Source organism: Anopheles arabiensis, chromosome 3 (genome assembly GCF_016920715.1).
Source record: "Anopheles arabiensis isolate DONGOLA chromosome 3, AaraD3, whole genome shotgun sequence".
Taxonomy (NCBI): domain Eukaryota; kingdom Metazoa; phylum Arthropoda; class Insecta; order Diptera; family Culicidae; genus Anopheles; species Anopheles arabiensis.
The window spans coordinates 81,150,499-81,171,062 of record NC_053518.1 but is presented as its reverse complement, the minus strand read 5'-3'; the positions used below and the strand labels follow the sequence as shown (position 1 = coordinate 81,171,062).

The window sequence follows — 20,564 nt, the reverse complement described above, 5'->3', positions numbered from 1 at the left end:
CTGATCCAACGGTTGGGAAGCCAGAACGTAGTCGGCAGAGGGTGTTTTAGCTTGGACATCCAGGGATTCTGTCCTATTTCGGATTTTTAAGAAATGTGTTAACTCCAAGAACTCCTGTGATAAAATCTCCTCCGCTACGACCCTGCGACTCTTGCTGAGAGCCAATCCTTCGTGTGACCTGAGAAGCTCCGCATGTAACACTTAGCCATAAACTACAATTTCTTCTTCTTCTTCTTCTTCTTCTTCTTCTTCTTCTTCTTCTTCTTCTTCTTCTTCTTCTTCTTCTTCTTCTTCTTCTTCTTCTTCTTCTTCTTTTTCTTCTTCTTTTTCTTCTTCTTCTTCTTCTTCTTCTTCTTCTTCTTCTTCTTCTTCTTCTTCTTCTTCTTCTTCTTCTTCTTCTTCTTCTTCTTCTTCTTCTTCTTCTTCTTCTTCTTCTTCTTCTTCTTCTTCTTCTTCTTCTTCTTCTTCTTCTTCTTCTTCTTCTATTTGGTTTATAGATGCCTTTCGAGACTTAACTCATTACCACGCAGCCGGATAGATATTCAATCCTTGGGGAGAAGACGATCCATTCTGGGTTTGAACCCATGAGACGGAAATGTTATTGAGTTGTTCGAGTTGACGACTATACCACGGGACCGCACTCTCTACACTACAGTATATCCTTCTCTTTTCACATTATTTGGTATGTATTATATGGCTCTCCTTATCTTTTCTGATGGATGCGTTTGATTTATTATGCTTTACAAAGTTTTCGAAGAACTTATCAAGAGTGCTGATTTTTTTTTAATTTAATAGTAATATTCGATATAAATTTAATTTTACATTTATTCAAATCATGAACAGATTTTTAGAAACAACAATATATTGGTATAAACAAGTTGTGTGCATGATATTACAAGAGCTATAATCCATCAATTATTTCTGCAGTAAAGCAAACATTCTAATAGGGTACTTAAGAATAATTAAGAAAAAGAATAACGTTCTTTTATTTTAAATATGTTTAACGAAGGAAATAACAAATAGATGCCATTCATTTAGATTCTTAGTATTCCACTACATGCTAATATAATATTGTATTGTACAATTGATGAAGAAATAGTGCTCCCAAGTAAAACTCAAACAAAAAGGGCAGCATTAACCCTCTTTTCCATCAAAAAACCAAACAAAAAAAAATATTAAAGTCCATCACTAACACTGTATACACATGTACTAAGTTTTATTGCACCACAAAACAAACCATCTCTACACACACAGCAAATACCGTAAGCTTCTTAAGCGTTGCAAAATCGCAATCCACAGCGCAGCGCATTCTTTTCACACACAATGCGCACAATGCGCGCAAGAACTTTTGTCGCCTTCGTTTCATAATTTACAAATAAATAATTAATCATACACAAAGCCAACCGCCGAGGCCGACGCAACACCTCGTGCAGGTCGGCCACCAGCAACAACCTAATTAAATAAACTCTTTTTTCTTGCTCTACGTGTGTATTACACTCGAGCGGCTCAATGCTTCATGCACGATCGGATCCCGGGCCGCTTGGTAAGCCTTCGGTCACAGTCACCGTTGCAGTTCGGTTGCATGCATGCATGCTATGCGATGTGATGAAGCACGGCAAAACACACAAGCACACACTGCACGATCAGAGCGAAAGGAATGGCCGGGGATACACGGTCCAGGAGGTAGGAATTCTCAGCGGATTTCATTAAGCCTTCGACTTGGTGGTCATCGTGCGCAGGGCCCTTCTGCCCTTTTGCAAAGCGACGAACACTTCTCGATGTTGCCGTTCCCCTTTACTCGCTATACAACCAAGCGTGCGTCATTGGTTTGCTATTATGCGGTTTTGAGCTGATGTGTTTCTTTACTGCTTCTCCGCTTTATCTCGCTGTCTACTTATGAGGCGGCTACCGTTGAACTCGTCATGGCTATCGGGAGGATGCTGTTTTTTTGCAAAGTTTTTTTTAGCAAGAAATCATTCAACGGACTGTTGAAAAAGCGGCGGTAATCATTTAATGCGCGTCTGTTTTTTTAACTACCACCGGTCGCTTCACTCAATCGATCGGAGCCCCGACGATGCTCATATATGATGCTCACATTCTGCAGCCCTCCGCTTCGAGAGAGACTTTAATAACTCACTTAACAGCTACAGCGCTTTCACGGTGGCAAATGGCAACTTTTTTCACGTTCCCTTGCACGATATCCCCAAGAGACTGTGCGAGTGCGCGCGCGCGCGAGTGGGGTTCGTCGCTTGCTGTCTTTTTTGTTTGTATGCCCTCCTCGCTCAAATCGATCCAAGCGACGAACCTTACCCTTTAAAAGAAAGAAGAAGAAAAAAAGCAAGCATAGAAGCAAACTGAAGAATGCGCATCCGCTAATAGCGGCGGCACGTCCCATTCACATCACGTTCACTTTCATTCATCGAACGCTCGATGGTATTCGGCCGTTTGCACACGTGGTGTCGCTTTTAAAAGCCAGCTTAAGCGCTAATCCGACCGATACTCATCGTAACTGGGACGCCGATGGTGGCGCAATGCGACCAGCACCAGCGCTAGCACGCCGATGGCCAGCACGACCGCCGACGTCGTGCCGACGGTGATCCAGAGCAGTGACATGGGGGACGTTGTGTGGCCGGATGGTGTGTTCTGCGGATCGGTAGAGGAAGCGGCCAGCTCCGGTGGTAGCATAATTCGGAAGGCGATCGATGCCGTCTCGGCCAGTGGCGGTGTTGCCGCGGTGGTTGTGGTCGCTGTTGTTGCGGGTGTCGTTGCATTTGTGCCTTGGGCTGCTTCGGGCACGGGACTTTCGGTTTCACGTTTGGTGCGGGCAGTTGTTTGACAGTTTTCCTGGGGCAGAGGATGAGAAGCAGTTGATTTGATGTTCGCTTCTACATTAAAGCTTCTCATATATATATTTTTTAATTTGATGAATATTTAAAAAAATAAAGAAATTGATCAAAACCGAAACCTCAACCTACCACCAAACACTCTCGCCGATCAACGCAACCGACGATCCGGACGCGCAGGATCATCTCGTCGCCGCTGCGCATTCCCTGGAACATGGCCGCCCGAAAGCCCAACCGGTAGCCGAGCGGTGCCTCAAAGACGGGCGCAACCGGGCTGATGGCACGCATCAGCGGGTTCAAGCATCCGTTCGCGTTCACGAGCGACGCGGAGTTGAGTACGGTTCCGGTTGGCGACAGCCGCTGCATTACCACCTCGGAAAGGCGCGTAAAGTTCCATCCTGAACGGGGGGGAGGGAGACATATTAAAATGGAGCTTATCGAGCTTGGTTGTGTTTGGTTGGCCGTTTTAATCTAAATGTAACCCACTTGATGAATATTTCCGCAGACACTGGCGGGATTAAACCAATAATACCAATAATGAGATTTTATTCAAAATATTGTAATAAAAAATGAAAGCATGTCATACGTTTCATGTGCATTGTATGCGAAGAATTAACAGATGTTTAAACGCTTGTAGTAACTATACAACTATTTTAAACCATTTTAAACCATGATATTGAATAGCCATACAATCAAATAATTTGAGTTTAACTGATAAAAAGATGAATTTGCCTTAAACGTTACGTAATCAATGGATAATCCCTTTACTGGTGAGCTAATTAGAGAATTTTCCAAGACAGTTTTGAATATAAACGTTATTATTCACCACGTGCAATAAATTAATCCACATCAATCTGATATTTCATTTCTATCATCATATTTTTTTATTTCTTCAATATGATTTTCAACACGTCTCGAGCTGAATTGAGTTTGACAGTTCTTTGTGACGTGTTGAAAATCATGTGTAATCATGTGTGAAAACTGAAATTTAATTACGAAACAAATACATCATTTGACAGCTGTTGAAAAACATCTTGGAGGTGGTAAATAATAAATGTACACATTTGAAAGTGTCTTGGAAACCCCTGTATGCCTCTTTTTAGAGACAATCCTAATTCGCTTCCCTGCAACTAAATTAACTACTGAGAAGGAAGACGAATTATTTCCCTAATGAATTACAAGATTAATTATGTCCATACATGTCATGTCATGTGACATGTGTCTCTTCTAGATGTATGTCTCCCTTAGGCGAACATTGTCTAAGCTCCATATGCGATTTGGCATCCTAAATTCTGAAATCAAAATTCACATGAAGAGTGTCCCACGAATTATTGATGAGTTCCCATAATTTGTTGGGTTCGTCTTACAATTTATTCATCGTATCCCATAGATTTTTGATTCGTTCCCATAATTTTTTGGTATCGTCCGATTCGATATCAATTCAATCGAACCAAACAAATCTGCGAAACGCTAAATAAATTTTGGAAACTCACAAAAAAAACAATATGGGAAGCAACTACCAATAAATCTTTACAGATTGAATGACATTTCACAAAACTATTCGTCAAAGGATGCTAGAGGTTTTCCATGGTTTCTTGGATACTTTATAACAACTCTGTTCTCTAACATGAACAACTCTCTAAGCTACCGTTTCCTTGAAGATTCGCCTTAGAGAGACTTGTAAATGCGTTACAAGTGAGCCTTGAGTTAACTACTCTAAACAAAGTCACAAAATTGCACCATGAATATTCATCCGCATGCCTTCACACTCTTCACCAACCCGACTACTGCACAAAAATCGTCCTCCGCATACTCACCATCTCCCGCCGAAACCTGCGTCCGCAGCATCAACTCCTCCCCGAGCAGTACCGCTCCGCCCGGCTGCAGTGCTCGGGTGAACGATCCGCCGCCTCCTCCACCCTGTCGCCGAAAGATGCCCAGCTGCGAGCGAAACGGGCGCTGCGACCCCCCGATTGCAAAGGCCGTCCCCGTGCCGGACCGGGCCTGCGCATCTTCCGCCACCCCGAGCCGCACCGAGTGCGTCCGGGCGACGATCCGCTGCTGTATGCGGCACTGCAGCGTCAGCACCGGATCGATGGCCGTGCGCATACCGGCAATGGCGGGAAAGCGCACCCGCAGGCAAAGCTCTCTCGCCGGCGTCTGCCCGCACGGTGTCACGCCGCACCGGCCAAAGTCGGGCCACGCTATATCGACGAGCAGGCGCGACTGATCGAGCCGTACCTCGCACCCGCTCAGATCACCGCCATCGTTCTCAACGTCCACCAGGGGGACACTCTCAATTGGGCTTTGCACCGTGAGGGACGCACGAAAGTAACCGCCACCGTTTCGCAAGCAGGCGAGCTCATTCAACTGCAGCCTTATGGGAGCTCTCGCCCCGGCAGGATCGTCGCGAAGCGATCGGCCAACACCGCCCGCTGACGGTGGGATGTAAATGTTTGCCGGTGGGTCGTACCGATAGCCTCCCTCCTGGTCTGGGCTCTCCTCGAACCCTTCATCCGCTAGCGGAGCGAAGGTAGTTGACGTTGTCGGTGCGTTGTAGCTATAGCCCTGCTCTGCCGGAGACACCGTGGACACTACAAACACTTCATCTCGCTGCGGTGGATCATTCGACGGGGGCAGATAGTCCGCCTGTGGAGGGGACGCAGGAAACGCGGGCTCATCGGCGAGCGGATCGTTTGCAATGACGGGCGGTAGGTAGTTGTTCACCGGTGGAGCTGGTTCATCGGCGAATGGAATCGATTCCGGGGGAAGATATCCGGCAGCCGGTGCATCATAGTTGTACCCCGACGAGCCAGCTCCCTGGTCACGCTGTGGCGGAGCTGGCGAGCCTGGAGCTCGATTCACTATTATTTCTGGCTGTCCTGTACCGTACCGATTACCCAGCAGCAGGGCATCACGTTTCGGAGGCACCAGAGCACGTGTTATTGTAGCAGCAAAGACACTTCCACTACCGATCACTGGATCTGCGGTGGAAAGTGCCACCAGCAGTACACTTCCGATCGCGTACACAATAAACCACCCACTCGCACGCATGTTGAAGAGTTAAAGAGTGCCTGACCACACCGCACAACTCACTCACTGCAACGTCCGAAAGGATAACTTCTTCAAACAAAACTAACCTCCGGACGCCGAACGGTCGAGGGTTTTTATTACAATTCCCACCCAGAATTCGGCACTTTTCGGGGGAACTGGTGACACACACACACTTTTTCCCATTTCGTTGACCCATTCAAGGGGTAAGAATTTTTAATCATCCTCGCACGGCACGACTCCGCATCCCGTAGGGGATTGCTCACTGCGGCAGAAACGAAACAACAGCAAGCGACGAACCCTACACGACGGTGCGTTGCAGTCGTGATTGAAGCATTCCCGGACACTTTTGCTGGAGTTGGCAGTTGTGAGTTGGATCACGGTGGACAGTCGAGGTCACCATTGCGTGCGTACGAACAATGCAAAAGAGAAGCTTTCTTCTTCTTTTTAAAAAACTACTCCCACTTACTACTACGCATAGGAAGTGCGAATGTGCGCGCACCCGTACGTCAAAATATTGACCACACCGTGGTGAATCGAAATCGTGACCGAAAAAGAAATGGAACTGGCAAGCGGACGTCAAATGTGGCCAACTGTTTGTGGCCCCAAAATTTCACTTTCAACGGCCTTTAACGGGTGTGTAGAGTCTCGATTAAATTGAATTTTATGAAGGAAAAGTGCACGCTTTTTGCTTCCGACTTTCCTAGTGCAACGTGTGCCCTGCTTTACTTACTGTTTGTGCTAAATGAGAAATGTCGTGATGAGGTGTGAGTATCACGCCCGTCCCTTTTGGCGTGACTTGCAAACCCCGTGCTTTTGCACCTCGTTTTCGCAAATCTCATTAATTTATCCGAAAGCGTAAATGAGATTTCCGGTTTTAAATTGATCGCTCGTAGTGCGATCAAACATTCATTAAAAATTGCATTTTTCAGCCCCGGCTTGGCTGAGTTTCATTTGTTCTGGGCACTGGCAAATGGCGAATGGTACCCGTTTGTATTTATACAATCGATCACTATCGCTTACGGGCACACGACGCTTGGACACCAATTACCGTGGTTGCAATGTCTGCATAGGCTGTGACCGTACCGCGTCTGGCAAATAATTGCCTTTCGCCTGAAAGCTCTCCTCTCAATGTTTGTTTTGTTTTTTTGCCACAGCTGCTGTTACTTCACACCGCTTCATTTTTCACCAGTCCGAGGCACTAATGGATGTTCGATTAAGATACGGCACTCTGGTGAGTGTTGTCGCCTTTTTTCCGCAGCATGTTGGATGTAATTGGTGCAAAATAAAAGGCTTCAGACCATCCCGCCAACCGGCTCTTGTGGTGTGTTGTTGGTGGCTGCGGCTCTTGTTACAATTCAATCTACAACTCGGTTGCGTATATTTTTTTCTGTCACACTTCTCAAGGTCCCTCGGAGGTGTAAAAGCGAGCGAAAGGAAGGATAAGAAATGGTCATGTTTTATTTTTCCCTTCCCTCCACACACACACAAATCGTCAAGTTTCTTATAAACGATTGCTTTAATCTATACATGCGTTCAGTTGACACCGGACCGATGGATTCCGCTAGCGTTGCCTAGGGACATACAAGCAAGATAAAAATGCTCCACAGTCTGCCCAACCAACCCGACATGCGAGTGCGTGTTCATCCTCTGGCATAATTTCTCCTAGCAGCTAGCCCCGCACCCATTGCGCCGATTGGCGGCACGACGGCTTCTTGATGCAAGATTAATAAGGCAAGATACTGGCACTGTGCGCAACATTTAAAATGTGATAAAATCTTAATCATGTTATAATTATACAAGCGATGCCCTAGCCGGAATAAACAGCCGTAAATAAACATATCGCGTACGTACGTTTTGCGAGCGGTGGCGCGAGCGCGTGGAAAGGATAATGATATTTGCATGCTCATGTATGTCTGCCGGGATAGTTAAGTGATTTTGTACTTTGTATCGTTCTTTTTTCATGTTTACTTTATTTTGCATTATTTATGTTGATGTTGATCTTAAACTTTATGTTTTTTTGTTTAGTTTTCTTTCTTATTTGTGTTTATTAACTTGTTGTGTCTTTGTCATATCTGTGTTGTACAATTATAATTATCTTATTCTATTATTTCTTTTTCACCGTTTGGTACATTCTTTTTATGTTAATTTTGGTGATATAATTCAAATTAATTTGCTGTTATGTCTACTGTTTTCTTTTATGAGTTCTACACATGCAATGTCGTTTTTTGCAGTATTTTTATGTTTTAAATGCCTTCTTTAGGCTTGCCTTCCACAATCCGATGTCCAATCCGAATCCGATAACAGAAAGGAAAGGGTGTTTATACGGCGATATCTACTTCCTGATTGACGATAGGGAGCGAACGTCTGCCGAAAGTCGTCGTTGTGACTACTAAAATTAGATGTTTATGATAACCATGCTTTAAAGTTACTGGCAACCAGCTGAAGTGATTCAGTGGAATCGTGGTTTGCCGCTATAAAATATACCAAATTTGATTTTGAAGACAACTAAAGGTATAAGGCAACGATTGGCAATGTACGGATCGCGCATACGACTCTTTCCTAGTATTTTTATGTAATTTGACTCTTTCGGTGGAAAAGTTTGCGGACCCCTGGTATAAGGCGACAATGAAAATATGACGATGGACATCTGGAGGTGATGCTAGATGAAGATCCTGCATAACCACAGTAAGAAGACACTTGTATATATCTCAGAAAGCCATTTTTCGTCCATTTATTGCAATGGGAATGATACGAAACGGGACCAATTGGTTCTCATTCCAACTGAAGAATTAAAACGACGAACGCCGTTTGTAAGTACGTAAGTTACTGCTTCTACGGCACTTTTTAAAATGTACCAAGAAACACCAGTATGTGAAGTTATACCACATCCTACAGTAGAACTTGAACATTTTTCTTGTTTGATGAAGTAAGATCTGGCTAAACAGTACTTCTCCAACAGCGATTAAGTAAAAAAAAGCATTCATGGATAACATTTTGAACCATGTTTAAATAACAAAAAATGTCCCAAAGCTCGATTAATTTGTGATTTTTATAAGGATTTACTAAGCTAGAAAAAGTATGCCCCCAAACTTATGTATCATTAAATTTCTACTTTTACTAAACTTTTGAACTTCTAGAAATATATCAACTGTTGAAATGATTTCGTAGAAATCTATAATCATTCTCTAACGTATTATTAATTCAAATACGAAAATTCAATTAGAAAGGATTCTTCCCCTAGTTTGCTTCTTCTTTACACATTTACTGGCATCCTCTTTTGCATTTGTTTTGCTCTTGTTTTGCATCTATTATTGATGTAAAATATTATTTTCTTTGACATGCGACCGCCTGAACGTAATATATGTAAAACCACCCATGTTTTTCCACCCATCTACATTTATCTTCTAACCCAAGCCGAACCGATCGGAACAGCACAAACCGCCCCAAGAGGCCGGTTTGAAATAAAAAAGGATCCCTCAGCCAATCATACCGGCATCATCTTTCGCTCAAATGCAACGTTGTTAACATCGCGCGCTCCGTTTCGCTGACAACACGACACGAGATTGCGCTATCGGCACGATCTTTATTAAATGCAAAAATGCGCTTGGCAAACACACGAGATCACGGACGCGATCGCATGTTCTTTGGGGCGTATCGCATGTTGTTGTATGCTCGATTTTTTTTCCAAACACCCGTGGGCATCATCACCATTAGGTGGAATTGAAACCACACGGTGAGGTACAAATCATTCCGCCCCGTTTTCTTGTGGCACATTAATTGCATGGGATTGAGCGGTACCAAGAGGGGGGGGGGTTTCTTTTGCAAAACAAAACATTTCAATTTTCACGCGCTCCACCGGTGGGCGGGCGGGACAGTCAGTCAGGATGCTTATTTTTATATGACCCGAACCCGTCTCCCCTCCTCTCAATCTTCTCCCATCGAAGGAACAATTTGCCATCCTTCGTAGGTTGCAGTGCGTAGGCAACAGATACACACACGCACTCCGGCACCACGCCCTAGCGAATGGGGATTGTTTTAATTACATCTTTATCGGTGCCTTGTTTTAATTGCACACGATCTTCAAACCGACCGGGGTACTATTCCATCGAAAAGTGAGGTGCCCTTTCGCCCTCTCCTAGCTGTACGCCGGGGCAATGAATTTTAGTTGATTTTTATGGCGAGAAACGGGCGACCGATCGAACGGTTGCGAAATGAAGGAGGGAGGAACGAGGGCGGCGAAACGGTTACGGAAACGGCTTTAATGTTTTATGTTTATGTCGATGCATTGTGACGGTGTGTGCATGGAAACAAATTGATTTTATACGTGGGATTGTAAACGGGATGAACCATTAAGCAAAAAGGTGAAATAAGATACCTTTGCACCGTACAACGAGTTTATGCTATTAATCTGATTTATTTAAAATACGTTACAGGGTTTTCCAACAGCTCTCATAGCTATGAGAAACTTTGTTGACTCTATCTTACACGAAATGAACTTATTGTAATGGGAATCGAACTCTCAAGCACCCTTGTTGGACAAATACAATTGGAATCTCCAACCAGTCTGTCCAAAAAGGGTGCCATAGAGTCCAATTTCCAACCTCCAATCCTTTCCTTGTCGTGGAATTTGATGTGACAGTTAGAAAGAAACAAAGATTAGTTATTTACAAGATGAGATATACTCTTGGAAAATTGCAAGTTTTCAAGACAAGTTTTTCACTTTATAATTTATTTTTTAAATATTATCATGCTCAATTCGGTATTCTGTTACCTATTTTATGTCTACTTATATTTATGTTCTGAATATCTTTCATTTTGATCATGTATGGGATCATGATCATGATCATGTATTGTATGCATCATCTATTTTTTCATTTTAACTATACTGTTTACTATTTTATTAACAACTTTCATTTGCTGATAGATTATGGTATCTTTTCATAAGAATATATAGTATTACCGTATTGTTTTTCGTGTTGTTTCACTTTTTTTGTAATGAACTAACTATTCATTTTTTATTATTTTTTTAAGATGATTTTAAATTTCTTTAATTGCTTTGTTAGCTACATAATTGCTATATCCATCATGCTATATACATCATTTACTTACTTATCCGGCACTACAACCGCTTTGCGGTCTTGGCCTGCCTCAGGAGTGTCCGAAACCGCTCACGGTCTCGCGCCTTCGTCTGCCAGTCCGTTATCCCGGCCTTAATGGCGGACGCCTCCACGCCATCTTGCCACCTCAATTTGGGCCTACCACGCCTCCTCTGTCCTTGTGGACGCCCTAAAAAGACTTTACGGGCTGGGTCATCCGTTTCCATGCGTATAACATGGCCAGCCCACCGGAGCCTGGCCAGCTTTATACGCTGTACGACAGTGAGGTCGCCGTACATCTCGTATAGCTCGTCATTATATCGGCTCCTCCATTGTCCTTCCACACATACGGGGCCAAGTATCCTTCTGAGCATCTTCCTCTCGAACGCGGCTAAGAGGGCTTCGTCAGATTTGGACAGTGTCCATGTCTCAGAGGCGTATGTGAGTACTGGTGCTATATAGGTACTATATAGTCCCAGTTTCGTCCGTCGCGACAGGTTCTTTGAGGTGAACTGCTTTTTCAGGCTGTAGAATGACCGGTTGGCAGCCAGCATCCTTGCGTGCAACTCAGCTTCCATACTGTTGTCGTTGCTGACCTTTGACCCCAGATAGGTGAATTCACTTCATTCATTCATTCATTCATTCATTCAATTCATTCATACATCATTTACAGTATTTGTTTCCAGATCTTTTGATCTTCTTTTTTATTTACTTGTATTTAACTTTTTTGTCCAATGCCATTTATTTTTCCAACAATACTTTTACTCGATTTGTTTTTATTATAATCTTATTTTGTTATCTCTTCTTTTGTCTTGATTCAATCGTATGTGGTTTCACTATATATGTTTGATCTACTTATATTTTCTTATACTTTGTATTACCTTTTTGTGGCAGTCCGTTTATAATTCAATTCATGTCTTTGAGCTATCTCAATAACGAGACAATGTTTTACTTTCTATCTTACACCATCGGTAGTACTAGTTTCAGCAAAATGTTTGTCATCTTTAAATAAAATTTCCTATGCTAACAATTTCCTGTTACTTCAAAACTACATATTCCCTTTAATATCCTTCAGATATTTTGAATGGTTTACAAATCACGTACCAATTGGTTCAGCATCCAGAACCCAATTTCCTTCATTCCCCTTGAGAACACAAATCAGACACATAAAGCTCTCACCAAGCACTGGCAAGCCCCCCCCTTTCAGCTTCACATTTGATTGACTTTTATTGCAAACACACCGGCTATCAAATTTACTACCAGCATACTAGCACCACCTTTTGGATACAGTGCAGCTTCGACACTCAACAAGTATCGCTTTCGATCGCCCTGCCCTTCCCCAGCACTGCGAAATAAAAACCTTCTCGGGGGTGCAAATAAACCTCACCTTTGCTTTTTCACCCTGCCTGTGGTAATGAAATTTGAAGCCTTCGCACACCGGGCAAGGCCTGTTTTTACCTTTCACTCGATCGCCGCTCCGTTCGGGCGGAACAGAACAATGCTGGGTGACCAGCTCGATCATGGCAATTTGCATAAATTTTGCGCCAAAGAACCAATCAAACATTCCGCTGTTTCGCGCTCTTTTTGGTCGTTGTTTTATTTTCCGGGGTTCTGGGAATTGCGCCCAGTTCTTGGGAATGTGTTCAATGTGGGTTTTTTTTGGAAAGCCTCATTCCTTACCCGCAGCCTTTTGAGGACACACGGTACAAATTACCCTTTTGTAATCGATCGCAACCTCATCGATCACACGGAAAGGCTTAAAAACGCTCACCCAGACACACTGAGGCATCACACAATTTTGGCCACCAGCTATTAACCGCTACCGCATACAGGCCTCGCAACTTGTGGGGATATCTTTATCGAATTCCATTCCATCATCTTGCCCGCCGGCCCATCAGCCTTCGTGCGAATCAGACGCTCGGAATTCATGTCCCAATCATGTCCGAGTGAGTCTCTCACTCTCCCCAGTGCCCGGTCACACGGCAATACGGTAAACTGTCATCTTTGTAAGGCTTCGGCGTTGTACGTGCCAAAAACAAGCAAACAATTTACGGTATCGCGCACCAGTGCCGTAACACGCCCGTGCGCCCGTACGGGTCCCCTTTTTGGCCCCGTGGTCACAATTATGGTATTGTGCAAATCGAATATCGTTTTCCTCCGCCCCTCGTCGATCGATTCGTGTGTGTGACTCCCTTTTTTATTTGACATTCGAGCGACAGTCCCGGAACGGGGCACTAGTGGTTGGGGATGTGTGTGAAAGTGAAGCGATCAACCCTTGGATGTGTGGACCTTGATTCTATGTTCAATACTTCGAGCCAAGTTCAATCTTTCAGTTAGGTGTTTCCAGGCTTCGGATCTTTACCAAAGATGAAAAAGGAAATCTTTAGGGACTAGTAAATTAAATATAAGCGTTAAATTCACTGCGCAACATGTATTTCAACCTCCAAACGCAATTATCCGTGAGGATAGACCCTACACTAACTAACCCTATCTAATCCTCTTACAGTACGCAGTAATGAATATTCTGATAAATCTTTGATCGGCAAAGTAGGACTCGTGAGTGACTCTTTGCATCAAAAAATGGTTGGGTTAGAACGGATCTAAGCAAAGCAAACTTTATCCATTTGGCTTTTTACTTGGAACGCTTATGCTAATGTACTTAAAATAGGCAAGTGGATAGTTGGGAAGTTTATGTTGTGGTTTGGGACGATGGTTTCTAAAGCCTGCATTAGTATGCTCCAAGCACTACACCCTTGAGCACAGGGCATCTCTGTGCTGCAGAGTCTCTACTCTAGAGCAGGCGGAGGAAGCCCGATTCATCCTATCGAGCAACAGTCATTGCAGCTCCTTGTTGTGCACCAACAAGTACAGCATCGATCGTTGTGGTGACGATAGTTTGAAGCTGGTGACTTTTTTTTCAGATCTATTGCCAATTAGTGGAAGATGACTCCATAGCCACTTTGGTGTACGGAAGTCTGTTGATCATCATTTGCCGCAAACGTTGTAGCAATGGAGCTTATATTTGGGGAATTTCCAGCACAAGCAATGTGCCGAGCCCTTCTATTAATGGCTATTGCATGCTGAGACTGAGACTTTGCGCCGAATAAGAGAAAAAGAATAATAATCAATCCTGTGTAACCTCTTCAGTCTTGATATCCTCAGAACCAGGTCCCCATTGACTTCAGAGGGTTTCATTCCTACACATATTTGCATTTTGTTACTCCTATTCAAAACCAAATCTTATTCTGGATGCCCTAAATACTTAACTCGATCATTATTTATCATACGCTACCATTTTCCCGATTGTTTGTAATTAGTCCCTCTATCTGATCGAAGATATTGCATTCACCGATTAGATTGTGTACCAATGACTGCTTTGAAGACGAAACTTTAAAATAATTCGTTCAATTTTAGCAATTGAATGCTGTTACTCTACATAACTATGACTTGTCTCAGAATGTAAGTTCTACGGGGACGTCTAGACACGATCATTCCAAGCTCTAGACACTCCAAAATAGTAAAAAAAATCTTGACAAAGGCTAGAAAATGTCATAAAATAGCTAGAATGGATTAAGAACAATCGTTATAATGCTTGAGAAACTGAGGTGATTTATGGGATATTGAATTTATTATTTTAATAGCATATTTGAGACATGTTTTGAGAATGCCACTAATCACTTTTGGTCCTTCAAGCCGGATTCGGTTCGAGTATTTTTAATTTATGTCATCATTTTTCATAAACACTTTTCGCATCCAAGGGTCTATGTCGCGTTTCTGAACCAATCGATCGCGATCGAGGGGTGCAGGGGGTGCGTAATATGCACTAGCCAGCAGCAACTGGCGTGCCAACAACTTGAACGATCAGCGATCAAAAAGTACGATGAGAACTCGCCCAAGTAAAGCCTCACCATCCGATATAATGCGTCCGTGTCATGTTACGTCGGCGACTGTTGACTCCACCGACACCACGCGAAAGGGTCTCCGCGGATCCCGCGGAAAGAGTATGTGTGTGTTTTTTTTTTCTCCCTCTCTTTTCATACATCACTCCCCATCACTCGTGTTGTGTTTGTTGTGTTCAGGTGTCAAATAAGGCAAAGCCTGGGCGCGTGTTCGTCATATTCTTTTTTTGCCGAGCAGCTTGTTTGCGAGAATCTCCCCCCTGATCAATCAATCGACAAGCTGTCGGTGAGATTTGTAGCATTTTTTGTTGTTGTTTTTGTTCCTCCTGCAATACCATCTTGATGTTATCCTGCGCGATATGCCGGCCCTTTTAGCAAAGATCCGGGTGCGGTGTCACTCGCATGGCACGGTCGGCCTGCTAGCCCTGCCAATCATTTAATCAACTATGCCATCTTTCTCTCCCTTCCTTCTTCTATCCTCACCAGCACTACAGTGTGACGTCATGGCTAGTGGGCTGCTGAAGGTGGAACCTCCCGCCAACAATGGGACGGGGCTGGTCCCGGGACGGTTGTCCCTTAGCAGCGACAACCTGGCGACGGGCAGCCGGCTCGGCAATGGCGAACGGGGCGGCTCCCTCACACCAAACCTTCCCTCGATGGATCGGCTCAGTGCGCCGATACTGACGCGCCGCAAGTTCAGCTTCCCTGCCAACCTGCACTCGACGGCACTGCTCGGGTTTCCCGAGATCGGTCACCGGGATGGCTTCGGCATGGGCGGCTCGTCACTGTCCGCCTCCAGTACCGCACTGTCCGCCCGGAGGCGGCTGAGCAACGTGAGTGACGTCGTGACACGCAAGCTCTCCAGCACGATCGGCTGGAAGCAACCGGTCCTACCGTCCCAGGACATCATCACCCAGGGCAAGTGTCTGTGCGGACAGTACATTCGGTGCCGGTTGAAGCGATCCGGTGTGTTTAACCGGAAGCTGGGGCTGCAGCGCATCCGAAGCATCGTCGGCACACCTTCGATCCACGTCGTGCGGGAAGTTTTCCCCGCCCTGCTCAGCGTAAGTGACGATCAATTCACAGGCGATCTCATTCAGATTTTAACTGTAAGTTTCAACTTCCTGCTAAAGGTGGGTGAGGAACTGGAGCGTATGTATCCACGCATCTACAACGGTATTGCCCGCCAGCTAACTCGCTTCGGCCGGGGCGAGCTCAAAACACCCGAAACGGCCCCAGTACTGCTGAGTGCGATCGCGCGCGATCTCTTCAAGGCGGACATTACGTGGGGCAAGGTGGTGTCACTGTTTGCCATTGCCGGCGGGCTTTCGGTGGACTGTGTCCGGCAGGGCCATCCCGACTATCTGCCCAAGCTGGTCGAGGGTGTGGCGGACGTGATCGAGGACGAGCTGGTCACGTGGATATCGGAAAACGGTGGATGGGTGCGTATGGTTGGGCTGGATGGATGTACCACAAGTGACAATTTTTTAATGATTTTTTTTCTTTTTTACACATTTGTAGATCGGACTGGCAAACAAGGTACGGCCACCGCAGGAAGAGATCACGTTCACCGGACGATGTTTAGTAGGAGCGAGCTGTGTGATAGGACTATTTATACTCGTCTTTCTGCTGAAGACGCTAGGCTTATATTTATTTCCAAATATATTCTCCTAATTTTATGGTGTTTTTTTTTTCATTTTCTGTAACTATAAACAATTTTCTGTTTGAGAAAGAGTTTGGGATTGTATTATTCTCCATGAAACAAATATTTAAAAATATTTTCTTCCCTCTCCAGACGTCAAGATGCAAGGATTTCGATGAATAGTTAAGGGTATTCATTTGCAGAACGTTGTTTTAGCTAACGAAGCAGTTGTTGTATTGTCCCAGAGTGATCTCGTCTCAATAGCTGTAAAAGTAGCTTGTGATTTATGTTTAGACTCACAGTCAATCTTATTCTAAGTGATCATAATACGTATTTTAATTTAATTTAGCTATCAATCATTCATTTTTGCTATGGTGGATAGGTAGAACAACCATGACCTAAGGGAATTATGAGTAAACGATCCTTTAACAGTGGGCCAATACCATGACGCTTTTTAGATCAATTTGAAGCAAATCAACTAATAAAAAGTATTTTTTATCTAATCAGAGTACTTACTCAAATAATGTGGCTTATTTTATTCTGTATAAGTAAATGTACCCTTGCAGATGTATGTAAACAAGAAACTGCATTGATATGATTTAAAGAATTTTGCACAAATTACGCATCCTGTTGCGATCAAAAGGAATAGGAAAACTAATATGTGGCATCGTTTGGCTTCGCATTGCTCAGAAGACTTGGCTAGGTTACGCAGAGAGACCATCGTGTTGCTGTCTATATTTTAGGTTTGTCATCATTTGTTTTAGCTTACAGCGTTTTCCAAGGTACTTTCTAATGTGCACATAATTATTCATCGCATCCAAGATGTTTTTCAACAGCTTTCAAATGGTTTATTTGTTTCAAAATTAAATTTCAGTTTCAACACATGATTTTCAACACACCACAAAGAACTGTCAAACTCATTTCAGCTTGAATCGTGTTGAAAATCATGCTGAAGAAATTAAAAAATTAAGATGGAAATGAAATATCAGATTGATGTGGATTAATATCTTGCACGCGGTGAATAATAATGTTTACATTCGAAATTGACTTGAAACCCCCTATAAGCTTAGAATTCAGATCTTTTACATTACAACTTCTTGACGTTGTAGGACCCTACTGTAAAAAAGGCTAAACCTTAACTTACAAGTAAATGTTTATTTCGATCTTTCTCCGTGTGAGAATCGCTTCATCAATCTAACCAATCAACACTACAAAAGTTATACTTACATTTGCATGACATTGGTAAGATATCAGATCGATCAGTTTTATCTAAAAAAAATGGGACAAACGAACGCTGCCGTTCAGCGCGATTTTTAAAGAACGGTTATAAACCCCTCTACTACCATACTTGCATATAACGATCACCGATCAACTGTTTATCAAGAGCTTGTACAGGTCGCGCCGTTGCCTGGGCGAGCGTTTGCAAGCAACAACCACTTGCAAACAAGGTCTAGCATCGAACCGTCAACTGGGCATACCGTCCGACAACTGTCGCATTGGGTGTCGGAAAAGAAAATTGTAATTTTTAAAAACTAATTTACCCTGCAAAGATACTACACTGCAACATGGAACGAGTTTTATATCGAAAAGCCCAAAAAATCATAATTTTGGAAAGCAATATTTTGACGCAATAGACTCAAATGCAAGAGAGGGAAAGGCACACAAAACATTCGCTGGCACAACACAACAGAGCAGAGGGTTCCCGTTGGCCCCTGCCTTCCATGCAGCAGGGCGATCACGATGATCAAGTGAACGATTATCGGCGAACGTACGGACAGAGCGGACGGGTGACGGCTGCCTTATGCCAAACAAATCTCATCGTTTTGCTGCCCTAGAAGGTAACCTTTTGGCGGAGGAGTTCTGTTGACTTTTCCCAACCCTGTTTCGCTTACGCGTTGGTAACTCTCTCCCTCTCTTTCAGTGTTCGAATCAGCAGCAGCAGCAGAAGGTGGAGGATTCTACGAAATCCACCCCTAATCATCCGAGGCCGAGCAACCCGCGGAAGTTGTGACCATCGATTGCGGGATGACCGTCGTTGACACCGTTGCTGTTGTTGTTGTTGGTTGTCGTCCAGCTTCTTCTTGAGCGATAGAGAGTGAGCAAGAGAGTGCGGTGTGCCGTAACAATGTCATCGACGGCAGGAGCATTCCACCAGCAGCATCAGCCGCAGCAACAGTCCCCTCGGTCGCCGATAGTGGCCGCCGCCGTTGCCGCAGCCGCCGCGATCGGGGCCGTATCGGGGGGCAGCGCCGGTGGGGTGGTCGGCTGGACGAACAAACGGAGCCCCATCCACCATCTCACCACCAGCCAGGACGTTATCAATCAGGTGAGAGCGGCTGCTCTGTGCTGCGCCAAGGTTATTGTGGAAGGTGTTAATCAAACGAACACGAACTCACCTGTTGCTTTCCTTTTCGCACGCAGGGAAAATGCCTTTGCGGTGAGTACATACGCGCGCGGCTCAAACGCAGCGGGCTGCTCAACCGGAAGATCCTGCAGCGTTTGCGCAACTCGATGGAACACTGTATGGCGGGCAGCGGTGGCCTCGGTGGAGGGGCCGTGGTCCGCGAAGCGCTGCCCATACTGAACGGGATGGGCGAGGAGCTGGAGCGGATGCACCCCCGGCTGTACAGCAACGTCAGCCGGCAGATCTCGAACGAGCCGTGGGGCGAGCTGACGGAACCGGACACGGTCGGCTACCTGCTGCACGTGGTGGCGAAGGATCTGTTCAAGAGTGGCATCACCTGGGGCAAGGTGATATCGCTGTTCGCCATCGCGGGCGGGCTGGCGGTCGACTGCGTGCGGCAGGACCATGCGGACTACCTGCAGCAGCTGATCGAGGGGACGGCCGACGTGATCGAGGAGGATCTGAGCGGGTGGCTGGTGGAGCGGGGCGGCTGGCTCGGGCTGCAGGATCACGTGCATCCGCCGCAGCCGGAAATCTCCGTCACCGGGTGGGTGAGCATTACCGCGCTGACGCTGGCGGTGATCTACATCGTCTCGTTGTTCCTACGCGTGATCGGTTCGGGCTACGCCGAGCCGGAACGATCGACCAACTAATGATAGTGCCGCTTTGTCTTAGGTCCTTCTTCTTCTTCTTCTTCTTGCATTATCATCATTCCACACTGTACTAACAGCAAAATCTCTTGTCTGAATCTTGTCCCATGCTTACGCTACGCATTCCGCTTTCTCTGTGCAATCTCGCCTCCCCCCATCAATAATAGCTAAACGGTATTGCCAAACACACGCCAACAAAAGGCCAATTAAGAGGGTTACATATAAAGGAGAGCTTATGAAGGTGGAAAAGAAGGGAGAGGAAGAAACCGCGTGCAAATATGTTAAAGTTTTGTTTTAGTTGTAATTACGTGTAGTCCTTTTTTTTAAATTGTATTTAAACTATTGTTTGTTCTTCTCTTATTTAATTCGCGCATTCCTGATTTTTTAATTCCATGCTTTTTTATGAACTGTTTTCTAATTGTCATTTCTAGGGTGTGTTTTTTGCTTTTGTTGTTTCCCAAAAAAACTGTCTATAATTAGAGCTATTTTATATGTACGTAGATAAAAGAAACAAATAAGGGCGTAGTATGCAATAAATATTCAAATTATATTCGCTTACTGGCGGGCGACGTGTGACGTGCCTTGCAGTAATTGTTACAGTACTTTTAAATAATTTGAGCTTGTCTTTTTAAACGAAATATGATGAAACATGATGACAAATTAAGCTGTGAATATATAAAACAAGTGCATGTTAATAAATTTATCTTTAGCTGAATACTTTAGAACCCTTTTTTGAAACGTTGCGACTTGATTCTACTCAAAATTTACATCAAATCGTGGAAAAGCTGAAATTATGCAGATTACACGCAAACGACACACGGCATCGCGATCAAGATCGGGCTTGTTAGCACCTTCTCTTTTTGTTTCAGCAAACCCGCATCGTGCACCGCGTACTAATTGCTCTTCGTGTTCGATATTATCATCCAAAACGATTACAACGATTAGCGACGATAATTAGCACACCGGACGCTTATTG

The 20,564-nt window shown here is 44.5% G+C and overlaps 3 protein-coding genes across 6 annotated transcripts in view; 2 read left to right on the top strand and 1 right to left on the bottom strand.

Moving 5' to 3' along the window:
- LOC120902959 (bcl-2-related ovarian killer protein) overlaps nt 1–16,571 on the top strand; it is a 48,149-nt gene extending 31,578 nt beyond the window's left edge. For 2 of the 4 annotated variants that reach the window (XM_040312065.1, XM_040312064.1), the window contains exons 2-5: nt 498–682; nt 15,379–15,956; nt 16,026–16,334; nt 16,414–16,571. In XM_040312065.1, the coding sequence (XP_040167999.1) occupies nt 15,396–15,956; nt 16,026–16,334; nt 16,414–16,566 (1,023 nt within the window). In that variant the 5' untranslated portion in view covers nt 498–682; nt 15,379–15,395 and the 3' untranslated portion in view covers nt 16,567–16,571. The remainder of the gene's footprint in view (nt 1–497; nt 683–15,378; nt 15,957–16,025; nt 16,335–16,413) is intronic. The other 2 variants (XM_040312067.1, XM_040312066.1) reach the window with 1 other exon arrangement.
- Nucleotides 2,485–5,897, bottom strand: LOC120901207. The gene is made up of 3 exons (XM_040308914.1): nt 4,661–5,897; nt 2,976–3,241; nt 2,485–2,844 (listed from the first exon to the last, which is right to left on the bottom strand). Exons 1-3 carry the CDS (start codon nt 5,895–5,897, stop codon nt 2,485–2,487), a joined length of 1,863 nt encoding a protein of 620 aa, XP_040164848.1.
- A 1,626-nt stretch (nt 16,572–18,197) lies between the features above and the next one.
- LOC120900714 (bcl-2-related ovarian killer protein-like) lies at nt 18,198–20,198 on the top strand. Its single transcript, XM_040308094.1, has 3 exons — nt 18,198–18,372; nt 18,456–18,860; nt 18,956–20,198. The coding sequence occupies exons 2-3, from the start codon at nt 18,660–18,662 to the stop codon at nt 19,589–19,591; spliced, it is 837 nt and encodes a 278-aa protein (XP_040164028.1). The 5' UTR covers nt 18,198–18,372; nt 18,456–18,659; the 3' UTR covers nt 19,592–20,198.
- The last annotated feature ends 366 nt before the right edge of the window (nt 20,199–20,564 follow it).